Genomic DNA, 17,842 nt, shown 5'->3' on the forward strand with positions numbered 1-17,842 from the left:
TTTACCGCAACAAGATCCTGGGAACAGAATTGTCCCATGGTTGCCTCTAACAACTTTGGCATTAGAACGCAGGCCGTCGGTGTCAAGGGTTTTTCATCGAATATGCTCTAGCCCCCTTGACTGATCCAATACCACAGATTCTGTTAAAATGAGCCCATGGCTCTTGAACCAGAAATTTATATATTTTTGGTTCAACTGTAGGACAGCCCTGCAACTTTGCCAGCTTTGCCCCTGGTAGATTTGAAGAAGCTTTAGCGTGCTGCAGGTTGATTTGACTAACTAATATGAAAACCGCCACTAACTGAAAAGTTTGCTGCGTTTAATGTGGATCTTAATGGGGTTGCGAGCTTGTCCTCACCTTCCACCGAAAGTTTCGCTTTCTTGCATCCGATTTCTCTGGATATCGGCACACTTGGTGGTGATGCAACGTCCATGTCTTCATTCCCCCAGAAACTTTGTCTTCTTTCACAGTGCCTTCTCTTGTCGTCCGCTAGAAGCCGCCCCAGGTTCACGGAGTCCGGGCTGCATGGATCTGTTTTCACATACCGCCGTTAGAGCAATTGCGTCCACATGAGCAGCTTCCCTTTCTTCCGTTTTTCCGGGTACAGATAGCGGAGAAGTTTCTGACAGGCAAGCCGGTAGTCCCTTCTCCTTTGCAGCTAAATTTTCCTTCTGCCGAGCCTTCCTCCCCCGTATTTTTGAAAAGTTAGGCAACAGTGTCACCGGATTTCCAGTTCCTCTTATTATCCTATCCTGTACCTTTTTGGCTGACCGCGCCGTAGACGCCGGGTCTTGGGTTGGGGGAACATGAATTAGGTGAGGCCTCCAAAATCCGTGCCTCGACCGCGACCTGATTTCTCAAGGTCGCGGATGGATTCAAAGTCTGTGACTTCTTACCACTTGGAGAGTTACAATCCGTTGTTTCCATCTTAATGTGTTTTTGGACACCCTTAGTGTAGTAGGAAATTGCTACAAGCTCCCCTACCACGGCAAGGTGGGGTCCGAGGAGGAGAGCGGGACACTGACTTCCCGGGTTGATAGTAAATAGTATGAGTCCAATGAAATTTAACCCTCCCCCGTAATCCCTGAAACGACTAGATGGCACGCGGTCATTCAGGCTATAGTGACCCCTCCCTTCAGACAGAGCTGGGACTGTCTATGGCGGTGTTACGCAATCTATGTCTCTTTGCTAATTGAGAATTATTCAGAGCTATTTTCATCAGAACATTTTGACACCCACAGAAGTGCAAGCAATCAAATGCTAACAACCGGCAGCTATTGCTATTTTCAGCGGTGTCTTGTTCAATGGCAGGTTGGGTAAGTATTTGAAGACTTGACCTTATACTCTCTTGTACTAAAAGTTGCAATGGGAACCTAACAAAGTATCCTCTAGAAACTTTGTTTCCGATGAAAAGTTTGTACTTCCACGACAAATTAAACAACAGAAAAGTGTGTGGCAAAGAATACAAGTCGAAGAATTTCCTCCAACTTGCAACTTGTTCATGTAAAAAATGAACATTGAATTCGCTCTTGGACAAACTACAACGCAAACTTCTCATCGAAAATTGTTATCTAACTGGAAAATTACGAAGTTGCTCAGTTGAAAATAGATCTGAATGTTTGTCCTGTTGAGAATCCAATTAGTTCCTCGTTAACGGCCAACAACGTGTGCCAGCTATACATTTGAATTGACCCCCCATCAAAAGAAGAAAACCTGTCCCTATTCCCATTGTACTCCCACGAAACGAACTCTTCAAACTATTCTATATTTATCCATCTGATATTTTCTCTTTTCAGAACTTTCCCAACTATCTAATATGAGTTTGCCTCGTTATCAGCACGAGCAACAGCAAGGACATCATCGTTAGCGCCTCCCTCTCTGCTTTCAGCTCTAGAAAACGAATACTAAGATGTATCTAAGCGCTGTACTTGTTATCCTGGTCGGTAGGTAGATTATACAGTACTTGCAGTACTCGTATCTGATATCTAGATTTAAACTTTAATATTTCATCGTATGCTTGCCGTGAAAACATTTATAGGCTATCGATTAGTTAGGGGAAGTACTATAAATAATGAAGACTATGATTATCCGAACCCTTCGTTTCGTGACATTACAGCTAAATCAGCAGCAGCATATTTCGATCAGAACTTTACACGCAACGTTACAACTGTCGTGGGACAGTCGGCATTTTTAAATTGTAAAGTCTTACATTTAGATAATAAGACGGTAAGTACCTCTTGTGCTTTCTCCAGATGCTTTAGTCAGTCCGAAAAGTGTCCAGTCATCTAATTCTATCCTTGGAAATCCCTGAAAAGGTATCGTGGGTACGACATAAAGATATAAATTTACTGACCGTCGGAAAATACACATACTCAGCCGATGAACGTTTCGTCCCCCTCAATGATGAGAAAACCGGTGAGTGGACACTACAGGTGAGTACTTTCCAGTACAAGTTCGAAAATATTATAGAATAGATACGGTATGTTAGCTATTTCAGGGATAATGTTGGGTCGTGACAGGGGTGACCTCGTTGCTGAAGCTCTTGCACATTAACTTTTTTCTTAATGCTGATCCGATTATTCTGGTCTCCTCTAATTTTAGATAAAATACGCTCAGAAGAAGGACACGGGCGCCTACGAATGCCAGTTATCGACAACTCCCCCGAAAGGTGTTGTGGTCTATCTAATGGTCGTCGGTAAGAGCAGTCGTAATTCAGCACGATAAGAAATTCATTGGCTAGACTGAGAAAGTTCTTGGCAGTATCTTTATTTGTTGCTTTTATTGGGGGAGCTACGTTCCCTAGAGTCCTCCTGGGAGCGACTGATAGACATGTTCGACTCCCCACCGAAATATGAATACATGCAAAACAGACATTATAAAGTCAAAGTTTTTAAACACGTCAGTTTACATAATGCAATTTAGTCCTGGCTGATACGTCAGGATAACATATGCATACGTTTTTTCTCGCGGAAGGATATGTGGGAGAATGTACCACAGACGAACCACACACGGCGAACTGAGTGGGAATAAATAGAAAAGTATATATGGAGCCGGAATAAGAATCCTTTCAAAAAAAAATTGCCAACGTGTGAGGGAAATTTGAATAAAAGCAAATTCAAATATTGCCTAGAAAAAATAACTGTCAGGATACCTGTTCTGAATCGTTTCAAATACATTACGAGATGAATTTCTTTAGACATTTATATGCCACCCACCGCATAGATACATACTTGTGGGCATATATAATTTTTTTCTCATCGGGCTCCTTTCCTCTAATCCCTGTAGAACCCAACACTACCATCCTCGGTGGGCCTGACCTATTTATCAATATTGGCTCAACAATTAATCTGACATGTGTCCTGCTGCAATCTCCAGTTCCGCCGGAATCAATACAGTGGACACACAATAATCAGGAAATCAATTATGATTCGCCACGCGGTGGAGTTTCAGTTATAACCGAGAAGGGGGAGACTACGACATCATATCTCCTGATACAACGTGCGACACCAACTGATTCCGGAAAGTATAGCTGTATCCCGTCGAATGCAAACACTGTAACAGTTAACGTGCATATTTTAAAGGGTGAGTATTGGAGTTCCTTTTCCTGTTTGCTTAATTTTGGAGTTATATCACGTATAGCAGTAAATTTGTTTGCTGAGATACCTTCTTGTAGATGGTTGTGTGCTCTCGAGTCCTTGGCAGAGCATACGCCAAGGATTAAAAAACTCAGCACTTGAAAAAGTAAGAACGACGGTTTTATTTAAGCGAAAAGGAATCTAACAAGTTTAAAGAATTGTAGGTTATGTGTTAACCAGATGCCTGCTTCAGTTCCACAGGTCGATACAAGTGAAGTTGCCAAACATCTCGCGCCCCTGGTGGTAAGCGCGGCAAAGCTCGGTCGGCACAGTACTCCCTCCCGAGTGACATTCCAATATTGGGTGTCACGATGAACGGTTACTACTGTTGTTGTGCTTCCTGCTTGACGGATACTCCTTGTGCCGATGAGGGCTATACTTCCTAGCCGTCGTTGTTGAAGCGCCCGTGCTTGCATAGGTAATATGCTGCGTCGTTGGTCTCACGCGACTCGTTGACGTAGTTTGAGTAGATCATCCTGAGGTAGAGTAAGGTGGCACCCAGACCCCCCAACCTATATACCATTTTGAAGCTCAGACCCTCCCCCGATAACAGTGATTACGAACTAACCTTCTTTTCGCGAAATTTTCAATATTAACGAAAATATAAACATTTAAAGTTTTTCCCAAGATTCCTCCAAATTTCAGCAATTATCCTGGCACCCAGACCACCAACCTATATATCATTTTGAAGCTCAGACCCTCCACCGATAGCAGTTATCGCGAATTTACCTCCTTTTCGCGACATTCTCAGTATTAACGGAGATATAAGCGTTTAAAGCTTTTCCCAAGTTTCCTCATAATTTCAGCAATTTTCCTTGCACCCGGCCCCGAGGAATGCTTGGGAAACATTGTCCGATGACAGTTGTAAGTCGGCTTTTGCTTGATTCATTGCTGGAAAAGAGGAATTCTCCGGGTAGCGACAGGGTAATTCCGCGCACGAAGCCGCCAAACCTTCCTTGCAGCTAGTACTAAGTCCCAATAAGGCAGTGGGCAGTATGTCCAATCTCCCTGCCAGCTAGTGTCTGGCTAGGCAGGGTTTTGCCCGTAGCACACAACTGCGGCCTTAAATGTGCGATGGAAACTTTCGACAATACCATTTGACGCGTGGTAATAGGGCGACGTCCTGGTCCTAGAGCATCCGATGAAGACGGTTAACGACCTGAACAAGCCAGACTCGAATTGAGTACCCTGGTTCGTTGTAATCATACGAAGCGTTCCACAGGGCGCAACCCAGTTGCTGTAGAAGGCCTTTGTCATGGAGTCTACAGTCTGGTCAGCCATTGGAATTGCTTCAGGTCACCTGGAGAACTGGGCGATTACAGTCTCCTGAAACCTTGTGAGACAGTCAAAAGACCTACGATGTCTAGATGGACTTGTTGAAATCGCTCATCGGCTACCGGAAACGTCTGAAGCGGGTTCGTTTGGTGGTGAGAGATCGTCTAGCGCTGGCATAGTATACAACCGCGAGCCCTACGCCAGTAGATGGAAGACGTCGAATATTTTTCTGCGTAATGATGTACGGACGAAGGGGCGCAAAAATCCAAGGGGCACATCGCAGACGATCGCCTTGTTTGAACCGCACCGTTTGGGTATCAGCTACAGTTGATGTGGTGTTGTCACGAAGCAGGTTCCGTAGCTCCCTATCCAGGGATTGCTCATGGGACACCTATCTTTCCTGATGAAGGCAGGCATTTCGATGCTTTCAATACAGGAGAGTGCATCTGCTATTTCGTTGCTTGAGCCAAGAAGTAAACGAAAGTCCGTTCTAAATTGAGATATTTAGCTGAGGTGTCGCTGTTGTCACGATGAAGGTTTGTCAACTGACTGAACAAACGCGTACCTCAGCGGCTTAAGGTCTCACACAAAGAACTCGAAACCCTCTAGAAAGTAACGGAAGTGACGAACGCTGATGTACATTACCAACAGCTCATGGTCGAAGACACTGTATTCCGCTTCTGAGGCGGAGAGTTTCTTTTGATAAAAAGCTAACGGGAGCCACTCTTTATTTTGTTGTTGCTCCAGGACTGCACCGACTATGTCATAGACGTCGGTAGTCAGGCGTTGGCCTGAAAATGCATGAGTAGTACGGCGTCGGCTAGGCTGTTTCTGCATCCTTCTGGCGTCCACGGAATGACGGTCTTGCCTCCCTTCTTGGTCCTTGCGCAGTGTTTGTTGTGCGGGGCTTGCAGCATAGCGGCGTTGCGGACGAAACGTCCGATAAAGTTAATAGTCCCGGGAAATCGTCGGAGGTCCCTGGTGGTGGCCAGTTTCTTGAATTTTCGAATTGCGTCTACCCGAGACGTAGGTGATGAGGAACCTTTTTCGCTTATAACATGCCTGAGATACTACAGCTTGTTCACATCGAAAAAGCATTTGGAAACGTTGATGACGATGCCAAACTTCGTGAGACGTTGGCAAATCAGACGCAAGTGCTCCATGTGCTCTTGTTTCAACTCTGATGCGACCAATATGTTGTACATATAGCAAAAGCAGCAGTCCAGTCCTTGCAAGGCCTCGTCCATAAAACGGTGAAAGGTTTACGTGGCGTTACGGAGACCGAAGGTCATCGCCGTAAACTCAAACAGACCAAACGATGTAGTGACCTTTGCTTATCATGAACTGGAACTCCTCTTTCGCAACTTTTAACTTTTCAAGGTTAAGCCTGCGAAGGCGATCTGATACCGCTGGATCAACGGTCATGATGCAGTGTCATGTGCCGTGAGTGGAGACAGCTGTGCTTAACACAGGGTTCATAAGCCCTGCGAAATTATTTAATAATGCCGAGTACGGGGAGTTTCTGCTGACAGTCGATACAGTCTAGTGGAGATTTCGACTGACCTTACCAAATGCGGGGGTGTGTGACAGGGTTCAGGGTTTTTTATGTCGACGAGTAGTTCAAAATGATTGAGAAAATCGGCGCCTATGACAGGGTGCCACACCTTGGCGATACTAAGCTGCCTCTGGAACGGACGCGTGAGATCTAGCGAAAGGGTAAGGATTTTAGTCTCATTCGTGCTGACGGAAGTTCCGTTGATTGCAAACAACTTCTACGAGGACACCATCTGGAAATTACGTGCGAATGAGACTGGAACGGCGAAACATCTATCTCCGTATCCACGAAGAACTTCAACTGGGACGTTGGGTCAAAGACCTCCAGGCTATTCCTCAAAAAACCACTATTGGTCGCCTGCTCGGCTAATGGTTCGATGTGCTTTCCGACTGCCATTTCAGGAACGAAGAGAGACTCTGGCGACGCGATTTGCGGCGATAGCTAACCTCTCCAGGTCATCTTGGTTGTTAGCGGGAGGCACTGTAACCACAGGGATTTCACTGGAAACTCTGGACAAATCTTTCGGCGGTGCTCGTTGTGGTCGTCCAGCTCCAGATCGAAAAAGAGTTGGCGCGTTCTCTCGTGTTCGCTGACACCTTTGCTTAAGCGCCAATAGCTATCAGTATCGGGTGGCGTCTCAAAAATTTCCGCCACATGGGCCAGAATTGTCATATCTAACTCGGCTACAACTCTGTCGAATCATGCTACGTCCCTCGTAATACAGTTGTTTCGGAATTGGGCCTCGACGTGTGTTAACGATAGATCTGGTTTGCCTTGCAAAAGGAGGTAGTTTGAGTGTAATTGCATTTACCTCAGCAAGAGCGGCTATGGCGCTTGAGGCAGTGGAGGCCTGGTCATCGTAGAAATTGGTATTCAGCATTCTAAAATGCAAATCGTTACCTTAGAGGGCACCAATGTGTAACTTGGTTTCATAAATCCCTGAATGGTTCGCTCTTTAGTGCAATTTTATTCATAATTAATTCAATTTTAATTAGGTACTCTCTTCAGTGCAAAGACTTGATTTTAAAAATTCAAAAAGTAAAGAGAGCCTGACATCTGGAACTTACTATGTCAAGTGCGTATCTAAAAAGTGTGATTTTTTTAAATAAGGAACCCGTTCAAAGTGAATGACTCCTTTTGGAAAATTCGCTGTTTGAAGTTATAACTTTTCACCATCTTTCGTATACGGGATGGTCATCATGCCTACAAAGAGATTATCCTTTTATAGCAAAGCATCTTCCCGTATTTCGAAACTTAAGAAGTGTTATTTGATCATTCTGTCGTCCATCGGTCGGAAGAAGTAAAAATCTGAAGAATGTTAGAGCGGTGGATGTCAAAGGGATGGAATGCAATGTTCAAATGTAAAGCCTTTAGCCTCCCAAGGAGATTATTCATAGGAGTTCAATTAGTAGGATATAGCATTAATTACTGATAGGAATCAAAATATTCAGATTACAATGGTTTCAACCTAATATGTATTTTCAAATTAGCAAACAAGATAAATTCCAAAAATAGAGAGAGGGTAAATACGTGAGTCGAATGGTAAAACAATGGAAACAAAGATGGAAGGAAATTTCCGCGCGTGTAAATTCAAATCACCTACGTTTATACTTATGGAATCACTTTTCATGCCTTTTACCGCCTTTAGAGGATTTATGAATCAAATTAGTTACAGAAGTGCTGTCGGTTGCATTAACTGGTCTAAATACTACGTGACTCCAACACAGTTTGGACATCCGAGTGAAGTCTCCAATGAAAACCTGTAGAGTTAGTGTCCACATCCTTCCTTTCCCGTGAGAAGCGAACATGTTTGGTGGTGAGCTTAAGCCCCTATTCGGTATGCTCCAATCCAATCCTTATACGCAAGAGAGTAGGTTGCACGATTTGTGGAGATGAATAACCTTTGAGGCTCGCTGGGTGCATCGGCAACGGCTACCCGAAACGCAGTACCACGCCAAGCAGACGTTGCTTCCTGGTCGACACGGGCGCTGAGGTGTCGATTCTCTCCCTGTACCCCGTCCGAACATCCTAATTCCGCAAAACCTACGGCTGGTGGCCGCGAACTATTCTCTCCCATTCGCGCCTATGGTTATAGGTAGGTGGACGTGAGTGGTGGACTTGCAGAACAGGGCTTTGATAGACCCCGCAACCTCATTTGGCTACCTGCCAAAATAACACTCTTTCGATAATTTTCGAGGATGTTCCCGACCACCGAATTCGCGCACTCCTTAACATTACTACGAGAAGTAATTTTTCCCAGTCCAGCACGATGTGCAAAACCACATAACACTACCGACCCTCCAATCTTCTCAAAAGTGCGTCCACTTTCACCCCAGAAGCTTGCTGTTGCGAAGAAAGAGTTTGAAGACTTGATGAAATGGGGTACTGCACACCATCCAATAGCTGTTGGTTCTGTCCACTGCATTTGGAGCCTAAGCCATACAGGGAATGGCGGCCATGTAACAATTATAAGCGGCTGAATGCTCAGACAGTTCCAGACCGATATCCCATTCCACTCATCCATAATTTTGCGCAATCGCTTCGTTTCTACAGGGCGTGCCACCAAATCCCCTGTCGCTCCCGAAGACATTGCGAAAACGGCTATCTATACACTTTTTGGACTCTTTCAGTACACTAGGATGACTTTCGGCTTATGCAACGCTACACAGACTTTCCAGAAGTTCATCAACTCTCTCTTATGAAACTTGAACTTTTGTTTCTTCTTCATGGATGAGGTTTTGGTCGCTTGCTCTTCACAATCGGTCACTCTGAGCACTTGGAACATCTCGAGTGAATTTTTTAACGTCTTCTTGAAGCCGGACTTGTCCTATACGTTGAGAAATGCAGATTCCTCCAGAGGCAGGCAAAATTTCTCGGTCATTTGATAACTCGTGACGGTATTCAACCTGACCCAGACAAGGCTGAGGCGATAAAAAGCTTTCCCCTACCAACCACGGTAAAGAATTTGCGAACGTTCTTGGGCACGTTAAACTTCTATCGTCGTTGCTTGCTGAAGGTCGCTCATCACCAAGCGATCCTGAAAGCTTACCTGTCTGGGCTTAAAACTAAAGACTCCCGCGAGGTTGTGACCGTCCATGCGTTTGTGTCAGTCAAACAACAGCCTGTTGAGGCAACACTGCTAGCATTTCCTAAGCCAAATGCCCCCTAGCTGTATTCGTCGATGCCTCAGATAGATCGGTAGGCGCCGCTCTTCACCAACGGGTGAATCACATCTGGTAACCTTTGAGCTTCTTTTGAAAACGGCTCAACCCAGCGCAATGCAACTACAGCACCTACAATCGTGAGCTACTCGCCATAAAATATTTCCGTTTTTCCCAGACCGTTCACCATGTTCACGGACCACTTACTTTCGCGCCTAGACAAAAGCCTTACAAAGCGTTCCCTCGCCAACTTCGGCACTTGAGTTATATCAGCCAGTCTTCTTCTGATATCCAACATGTGTCTGGAAAAGGCAGTGATGTTTTAGACGCTTTGTCTTGAAGCTCTGAGGTCCCCGCCGCAGCCGATTATACGGCAATTACCGAGGCATAAAAAGGCGACGCAAAGCTTCAGAGCCCGAAGGCAAACTCCAGATACAAGTTCAAGAAGTTTCTTATTTCCGCCTCAAGCTCTTATTTACTCTACAAGACCTCAGATAAAAGGCCCAGGCGATTCATTCCGGCCGATTTTCACAAGAAAGTATTTAAAGTAATAAAAAGTCAGGACGACGAACCGGTTAGTCACTGATAAATACTTCTGGTCGCCTATGAACAAGGACGTAAACTCTTAAGCTAGACAGCAGATCGCGTGCCAGGAGGTCAACAAGTACGTTCGAAAGGAAATAGGTGGACTCCCTAGGTCAACCAAACGCTTCCACACCATCCATCTCGACATCTTCGGACCTTTGTGAGACTGGCATGGATTCAAGTATTGAATCAACACAGTTATCGACAGGCTTACGCGGTGGCCTGAAACAACACCTCTGCCTGAAATTACGGCACAAGCATGTACCGAGGTCCTCTATCGAGAGTGGAGTCCGCACTTTAGTTTGCCAGCCGTTATCATCACGGACCAGGGAATGCAATTCGAATCTACTCTTTTCGCGGAGTTACGAAAGCTCCTGGCTTCTAACGGCATAGAACTACTGCATACAATCCACAGTCCTATGGTATGCTGAAACGTTGGCACCGGACGCTGAAGGCCGCATGGGCTTGCGACGATCCGTTGTGGTCGCGGACCTTGCCTTTCGTCTTCCTCGGCTTCCGTACAGCCCAACGAGAGAAATTCAAGGATAGCCCCGCGCAGATAGTGTACGGAGAGAATCTACGCCTCCCCGCCGATCCTGTGATGGGCATCAGAGCAGGGTTAGACGAATCTAGAATGCTGCGTCTGCTTAGGGACACAGTTTCGAAGCTGCGGGCGACTCCACCTTCCCGACAACAGAGGTCAACATTCCCAGGGACCCCGAGACGTACTCATAGGTCCACATTCTGGTGGACGCTCCGCGGAGGCCGCTGCAAACACCATACAAAGGCCCCTTTAGAGTTCTGGAACGAGGCGAGCACTCATTCAAACTCGACATCCGAGACGGGCCCAAGTGTCGAGGCTGAAAACTTTCGACGAGCCAGCAGCCGCTTTGAAATAACGATCGCGAACCGTCAGATTCACCCGGTTAACCACATTGGTGGGATCGCGCAAACGGTTTGCTTCGCTGAAACCGCGTGATTTCAGCTGGGCACCTCACGTCAGAGTCGCGAACCTGAACGCCACCGCGAATTCGCCTCTGTCGCCGCATTGAAGAACCGTGGAGACAGCTGACGGCCTGACAGCAGACCGAGGCGAGAGATGTTAACATGACAAGAAACTCTCGGGTAGACCGTCGGCGCGGCAGTAGTCAGATACGCAGGAGTGTAACGTTTAAAAGTAAATAAAGTCAAAAAAAATAAAAACTGATTTTTATTTTTCATGGGGGAGAAACCTATCCCCAAACCTGGCTAAAAATTTAATAATAATTGTTGGCTTTACGGACACTTGTAATTCTTTTTTCTTGTTCATGGTTTGTTTTAATACTTAGGAATTTAAGAGAATCACGGTCAGTCCCCCCCGTTAATTAAAGGTACCGGCTACCTGGACATCAATCCTTTCCAGGTATAGAGCCCCTTCGGAATCTTAAAGAAAATTAATCCCGTTTATATTTGATACACCTCCGCATATTAAGCATTCCCGCAGTGTCTCTTCTTTCTTAAGAGATTAGATTTTTGTCTGCTATTTGTAGTCTAGCCTAAAATTGATAGACACTATGTAACTTCCTCCAAACTACAATTTTTAGTTTTCTATGTAAATATAAATTTCGGGAGCAACTTACCCCCTTCATCAGTACAAAGCTAGAAAGGGAAATCATTATTAATATGAACACGTACTTCGGAAAGTTTAATTCAATTCGATTCTTAATGTATTTCTGTACTTTAAACTTGCAAATGATGCATGTACTTACGGATTAACGGGCTTGCACTTGAGTGCTAGTCAACTTACTACCGATAGTTCTTGGCCTTATTGAGGAAAGCCCACCAGTCCAATTGGGAGCCTCCCAGAATAATTTGGCGAGTATATCTGATAAAACTTTTGTTGAATCAAAGTATCTGAATTATAGATGGCCGAGGAAATGCCTTCCTGACAACCAGTGTAGGTAAATCAGGTAGTCTACTCAGCCTCAACTACATTTTTATCCGCATTGCCACCAGTAACTTACATGCAACCCTCAGTTGTATTAATTTGAGGTAACTCCCTCCAAACCAACTATCCTGGAATTTTACAACTTTAAAAATATGCACTGATGAAAGTTTTCATACTTATAGCTTTCTTTAAAAACAAGTTACTGTCTTAAATCTTTTGTTTTTGCTGCTTGCATTTTTCCATAGTTTTTTCTCTTCTTCTCAATTCACAGGTGAACATCCAGCTGCAATGCATCATAGTGGTGAAAACAAACAAAACAATGTATATTGTATATGTGATTCTTTGATTTTATTATCTATCATTCTATCTATTTTTATATGTAAATTTTACAGAAAATAAAACAAATCAAACTTGTCTTTAATTGCAATGTAAAAATGTTGAAAGATAACTTGTCGTTTCATTTCAAGTCTCAAAACTTTTCAATGTCTTTCGTAGGAATTCATTCCAAGGTTTGCAAGGGAATGGAGCCTTTTTCCTTCGTAATTCCAATTATCCTGGTAGGTTTTCAAGGGGAAATCAAAGCCACCCTGCTTCTCGTATTACTTATTTAAGCACCGATGTCAAATGTATATTATGAGATACTCATGTTGATTTAAAGAAACACTGCATGTATTTTTCCAGTATTTTCCTTGAAATCACAAAATATTTTCATTTATTCCTCGAAAAGCTGAAGATAAATGTCAAGCTCATTTCTTTCCACGAAAATAACAAATTTACAAAGGACTTTCCATGTTACTTGCATCACGGTCACGACCTCGTTTTAAAAATCTCAGACCACCGAATGTATCTGAAACATTTTTCATTAAATTCGGCGAAGAACTTCGCGAATCAGATCCATCACGCGATTTGGAAGTCGATTTATGATTCAAATCTGACTTGGATGATTTTTCAGTCTTTGATGACTTTTCTGATTTTGAAGATTTTGATGATTTAGATGATTTTGAGGACTTTGTTGACTTCGAGTCGCTCCCGCTGCCACTACCACTACTTCCATGCACCGGTTTGCTCGTTATCCAGAATTTTGCAGCAAATGTGATTTCCATGAGAAAGGCATCTTTTAGGGAGATCTACAAAAAAAGAAAAGGATTCGTTGTTAATTCAATAAAAGTTGGAATGAGTTTGGAATATGACAAAAAAAATCCTGAAAGTCCTGAAAGTCTCTCAATAATTTTTATCTCATATCCATTGCTCGTGTTAGGCTGCATTGCTATTTTCCATGATGTCCTCAGAATAAACTCAAAATTCTCTTTGATCTATCAGCTTATAGGTTAGATACCATTGGTCGAGAAGAATAAATGGTCAAATGGATAACAGATAGGTAGCACATTAAGAAGGGCCACTACAGTACTTCATTGATCGCCATGGTACAACATGGAAGCCACTTCCACGGAGAATTAATCACTCTAGAGCTACATTTTGCAAAGTTGGAGAGAGGTGCAAACTTTCTAGTAATTCGTAGACAAAATTGAACCATATTATAACAGGCTCACGGCAATGGTAAGTACACACTACGCTGTTATCCTAACTCTAGTTTTATATGTAACAAGCATACCTACGTGACTAAAAAAAAAACATGGACGATGGACATATATATAACACTTCTAAAAAGAAAGATAACGTTAAGAGCAATTTCGTCATAAGGTTGACACCGGCGCATCTCTATTTCGGAAGCCTTGTGAAGTCAAGCGTACACGTTCCTCGCTGCGCTTGAATGCAACTCTGCATGTAATCCACAGCTGGTGCCTCTGCAATGGACTCACGGTGAACGCTAGGAAGACTGGACTAGTTATGTTCACTAGGAACGTCAGGTGGGGCAGCTATACGCTACCACCTTAGCAGGGGCGGAAATCCAGTTGGCACAAACAGTCAAGTATTTAGGAGTACATTTCGACTCCAAGTTAATGTGGAAGCATCATATCCAGGAACAATATCAGAAATCCTGCAGATTGCTTTGGTGCTCTAGGAATGCGATAGGTAAGACCTGGGGGCTTTCACCCAAACGGATATACTGGATGTATACATCCATAATAAAACCCATTTTTATGTATGCATGCATCGTCTAGTGGCCAAGACTGAACTTTGCTAACAGCAGGAAGCTGTGAACGCAGATTCAGAGACTGGGTTGCCTAAGTATTACTGGAGCAATGAATACTACGCCCACTGCGGCACTTGAAGCTATCCTAAATTTACCCCCCATTCACTTGGAGGTGAAACGGAAAGCGGTCCATGACGCATATAGGCTCGATACCATTGGGGTGTGGAAAGGCGGCCAATCAAACGGTCATGCGTCTATCTAGAAACTCCTTGAAAAACATCCGGTAGCCCTGATGCCGACCGATCATATGGTTTCCAGATTCGTCTTTGAAAAGAGATACACTGTCGTAATCACCGAAAGAGAAGAATGGTCGACAAGTGGCCATGAATCTTTTCAGATTACAGACCTAATAATCTTCACCGACGGGTCAGTCATGGAGGATGGATCGAGCGCAGGAGTGTTCTCGGAGGATCCGATTATAGAACTGGCCCGACCCCCCTCGGAAAAATGACGGCCATATTCCAGACGGAGATATATGCCGTTTCATTGGCAGCAGAAGAAGGTCTGCGACAAAATGGAGGGGTCGCACCATTCGAATCTGTTCCGACAGTCGGGCGGCATTATCAGCACTAAATGGCAACGACATATCAAGCCAGTTGGTGTGGAGTTGTCATCAGGTGCTGCTGAAACTTAGCCGAATGAACGAAGCATTCCTCATGTGGGTGCCGGGGCACTCATACATCGCTGGTAATAAGGGGCTGACAGACTGGGTCGCCGAGGGTCTGGATCCACAATGGTGGGGCCAGAACCAACTCTTGGAATCCGACCATCTACTGTCAAGTCTACTCTAAAGGGTGAAATTGCAAGGATTCACGCAACCGAGTGGAGAAATTTAGACTCTTGCCGGCAAGCGAAAATCCTTGTGAAAGAGCCTAGGGCCAATAGAGCGGCATTTTTGTTGTTCCTTAAGAAGTGGGTCATGAAAACCCTAGTAGGGCTTTTGACGGGACACTGCCCCTTAAACTACCATATGGAAAAGATTGAGGTAGTGGTTTCGGCTATGTGCAGCCAATATGAGGAGGAGGAGGAGACGGCACTGCACTTTTTATGCAGCTGCCCGGCATCCTCACATCTCAGATGAAGACACCTTGGCAAGGTTTTCTTCAATGAAAAATCTGCACACTCTCTGCTTCTGGAGAATGTTCTCAGATTCGCTAAAGCCTGCGAACACCGTAGGCGGGAAGCCATTGAAAAGGCAACTTACGGGGATAGTATAATGGGTCTAACAATGGCCTGAGTGCTTGGAGCTGCGGCTCCTCCCAGTTAACTAAACTAACTAACTAAAACATTCCTCTGCTATTCTGCGCTAAGTGTCAAACTTGACCCCCATCCGATGAAATGCAGAACGCGGCGCGGGATTTAGTTTCGGAATTTCTAAAAGTTCCGATTTAGGAATACAGCCAAAGTATTCCCCGCTTTTCATAAAAGGAGACAAAAGCTTTCGAATTCTGCTGTCTATCTTGCGTCCAAAACATCAGCAATGCCTCATGGTTACCACCTTTAGATCGATTTCCGGAGTGTGCGTACATGCTTAAAAGTGATACTAAACCCCCTGTCTCCCCTTAGAAGGACCGCTTTCTTGAACTTGAGCAAAAATTCTGGAGATATTGGCCAAATATTCAGGGCCTAAGCAAAATGATGGCGGTATTCTGGAGACTGTTCCTCTTCCTCTAGCAACGCTTACAGCTTTTATACTCTGGAAGGTTTAGTAGTACACATAAACCCTGTGCAGGACTACCGCTCGTGACTACCCCAAGGCGCGTTTTCGTAACCTTGCCGCCAGTTTCTGACGGGATGTTGTGTGCAGTGTTCCGATCCAGACTAACGAACATCACAATTGTGCAGTTCTAGACACCAATAGACATTTCCGATATATGAGGTGGAGAAGAAAGCTTTCTTAAGGCAATATTTTAATCGCGGTGGATAATCTGAATACTAAGGTAGACAACACCTTGCTCGGGCATGTGATGGAGAGGCACGATCTTGGTGATTGCCATCACCATGAAAGATTTTACGATTTATACAACTCTTACCACCCAGTCATCATGGCACACTCTTCAAGCATAGAGTCTGCCATAAAATATCTTAACAGATCGACCATATCGCAATCAACAATAGATAGAGAAATGATTCTTTGGATTCCCGTACAAGAAGTTGTGCTGACATCGACCTTGAAAGGGACCTTCATTTGATAGCCACTTACCTTTATTAAGGTATCGCTACGCAGAAGAACAGAGCGACGGTCCCCGTGACGGAGGAAAATTTAATTTTGTGCTGGTAAAGGAAATAACAAAAATTTGAGGAAGAATTTGCGGATGGTCGCAAATCCTTCAATGGTCTGATCAAGGACACTAATAGTTGGCTACTCTTTCAAGATGATGAACAGCGGAAGGGATGGAAAAAGATCCTTACAAAGATTTTCAATCAGTTGCCACCGCTTCCTAAAAATATAAATTGTGCTGGATCAGCCCCGAAAAATTTTTCAAGGTGGTAAACCCTGCATTTTGCATACAGCATCAAAAGTTTTGTTGTTTCCGTCAACTACAGAAAGTAACTTTTTACCGACAATAGATCAACTAACCATTGACATGCTCCTTCCTCATTTTCCTCATTAAGATGGAAAAAATATACATACATAGTGAGGTCACAGTGAGTCTAAATTTCCCGCCAGATAAGAACCATTTCGATAAAGAAATTCTTCGAAAATTTTAGAACTGAATGCAATGGTACATGGAATGACTACTAAAGCTCACTCGCGTAAGCATCAGAAATAGAGCTAGTGCATGAGTGCATGTGGAACGCACATCCACTAAAAATAGTCCTCTATTTCTCGAGCCAAGATGTCCTGTGACCACCATTTAGACGCCACCTTATGAGGTGAGTTTGCCTTCACACTTCATGCCTGTATTTTTTTGAGTTTCCTTCCTCTTTGCCTTCTTCAGCAGCTCGTCCTGTATTGGGCAACCTTTTACCTGTACATCTCCACAACTATACTCTCCGAACTCACTTCCATATTCAGCGTCTGGTTCAGTTTCCTTGTCGCGATGCGAATCTTGGACGGTGAAACATAACAGGCTCAGGATATTCTCGTATGTTTCCACATAGTGTATCGCGAGAAACGGATATACGGGGACCAGTATATTCTCTGTTTGGAATGAGCTTACGCGCGAGCTCTTTCAGGACTTGCGCCATTGCAACTGCGTTCCTGCGATCTGCGAAACCATCTATACGTTTTAAGTAGCACAACAGCTCATTTCTTACGCGGGAATGTTGATATCAATTTCGCCTTTACCGGCACCTCCTCATCCGATTTGGTTCAAAAAGCACTACTTACCCTCAGAAGCTACCAGGAAGTAAACAATACAACATCCACTTTCTTCTCTGAGAGCTCGTAAGTGCCTCCTACAACATACATAGCGCGCGCAGTAGAGTAGATTGCATCGTTCCAACTACGACCACTCCTTGACAGTGTTTCGGCTCGCCAACATTCGACAACATTGTAGCAAGTGTAACGTGATAGCACGGATGCTCTAAGTGCTGCCTAAAAC

General features: G+C 44.3%; 2 protein-coding genes across 6 annotated transcripts in view; one reads left to right on the forward strand and one right to left on the reverse strand.

The window, feature by feature from the left end:
- The window catches only part of LOC119652675 (SPEG neighbor protein-like), a 62,468-nt gene extending 49,906 nt beyond the window's left edge, over positions 1-12,562 (forward strand). For 3 of the 4 annotated variants that reach the window (XM_038056942.1, XM_038056941.1, XM_038056943.1), the window contains exons 3-8: positions 1,798-1,944; positions 2,040-2,227; positions 2,317-2,433; positions 2,603-2,696; positions 3,287-3,583; positions 12,411-12,562. In XM_038056942.1, coding sequence (XP_037912870.1) covers positions 1,911-1,944; positions 2,040-2,227; positions 2,317-2,433; positions 2,603-2,696; positions 3,287-3,583; positions 12,411-12,538 — 858 coding nt within the window. In that variant the 5' untranslated portion in view covers positions 1,798-1,910 and the 3' untranslated portion in view covers positions 12,539-12,562. The remainder of the gene's footprint in view (positions 1-1,797; positions 1,945-2,039; positions 2,228-2,316; positions 2,434-2,602; positions 2,697-3,286; positions 3,584-12,410) is intronic. The other variant, XM_038056944.1, reaches the window with a different exon arrangement.
- Positions 12,563-12,889: 327 nt separating this feature from the next.
- LOC119652674 (glutamate receptor ionotropic, kainate 2) overlaps positions 12,890-17,842 on the reverse strand; it is a 51,090-nt gene continuing 46,137 nt past the window's right edge. For both annotated transcript variants that reach the window (XM_038056940.1, XM_038056939.1), the window contains one exon: positions 12,890-13,266. In XM_038056940.1, the coding sequence (XP_037912868.1) occupies positions 12,913-13,266 (354 nt within the window). In that variant the 3' untranslated portion in view covers positions 12,890-12,912. The remainder of the gene's footprint in view (positions 13,267-17,842) is intronic.

This window comes from Hermetia illucens, chromosome 3 (assembly GCF_905115235.1).
Source record: "Hermetia illucens chromosome 3, iHerIll2.2.curated.20191125, whole genome shotgun sequence".
Lineage (NCBI taxonomy): Eukaryota > Metazoa > Arthropoda > Insecta > Diptera > Stratiomyidae > Hermetia > Hermetia illucens.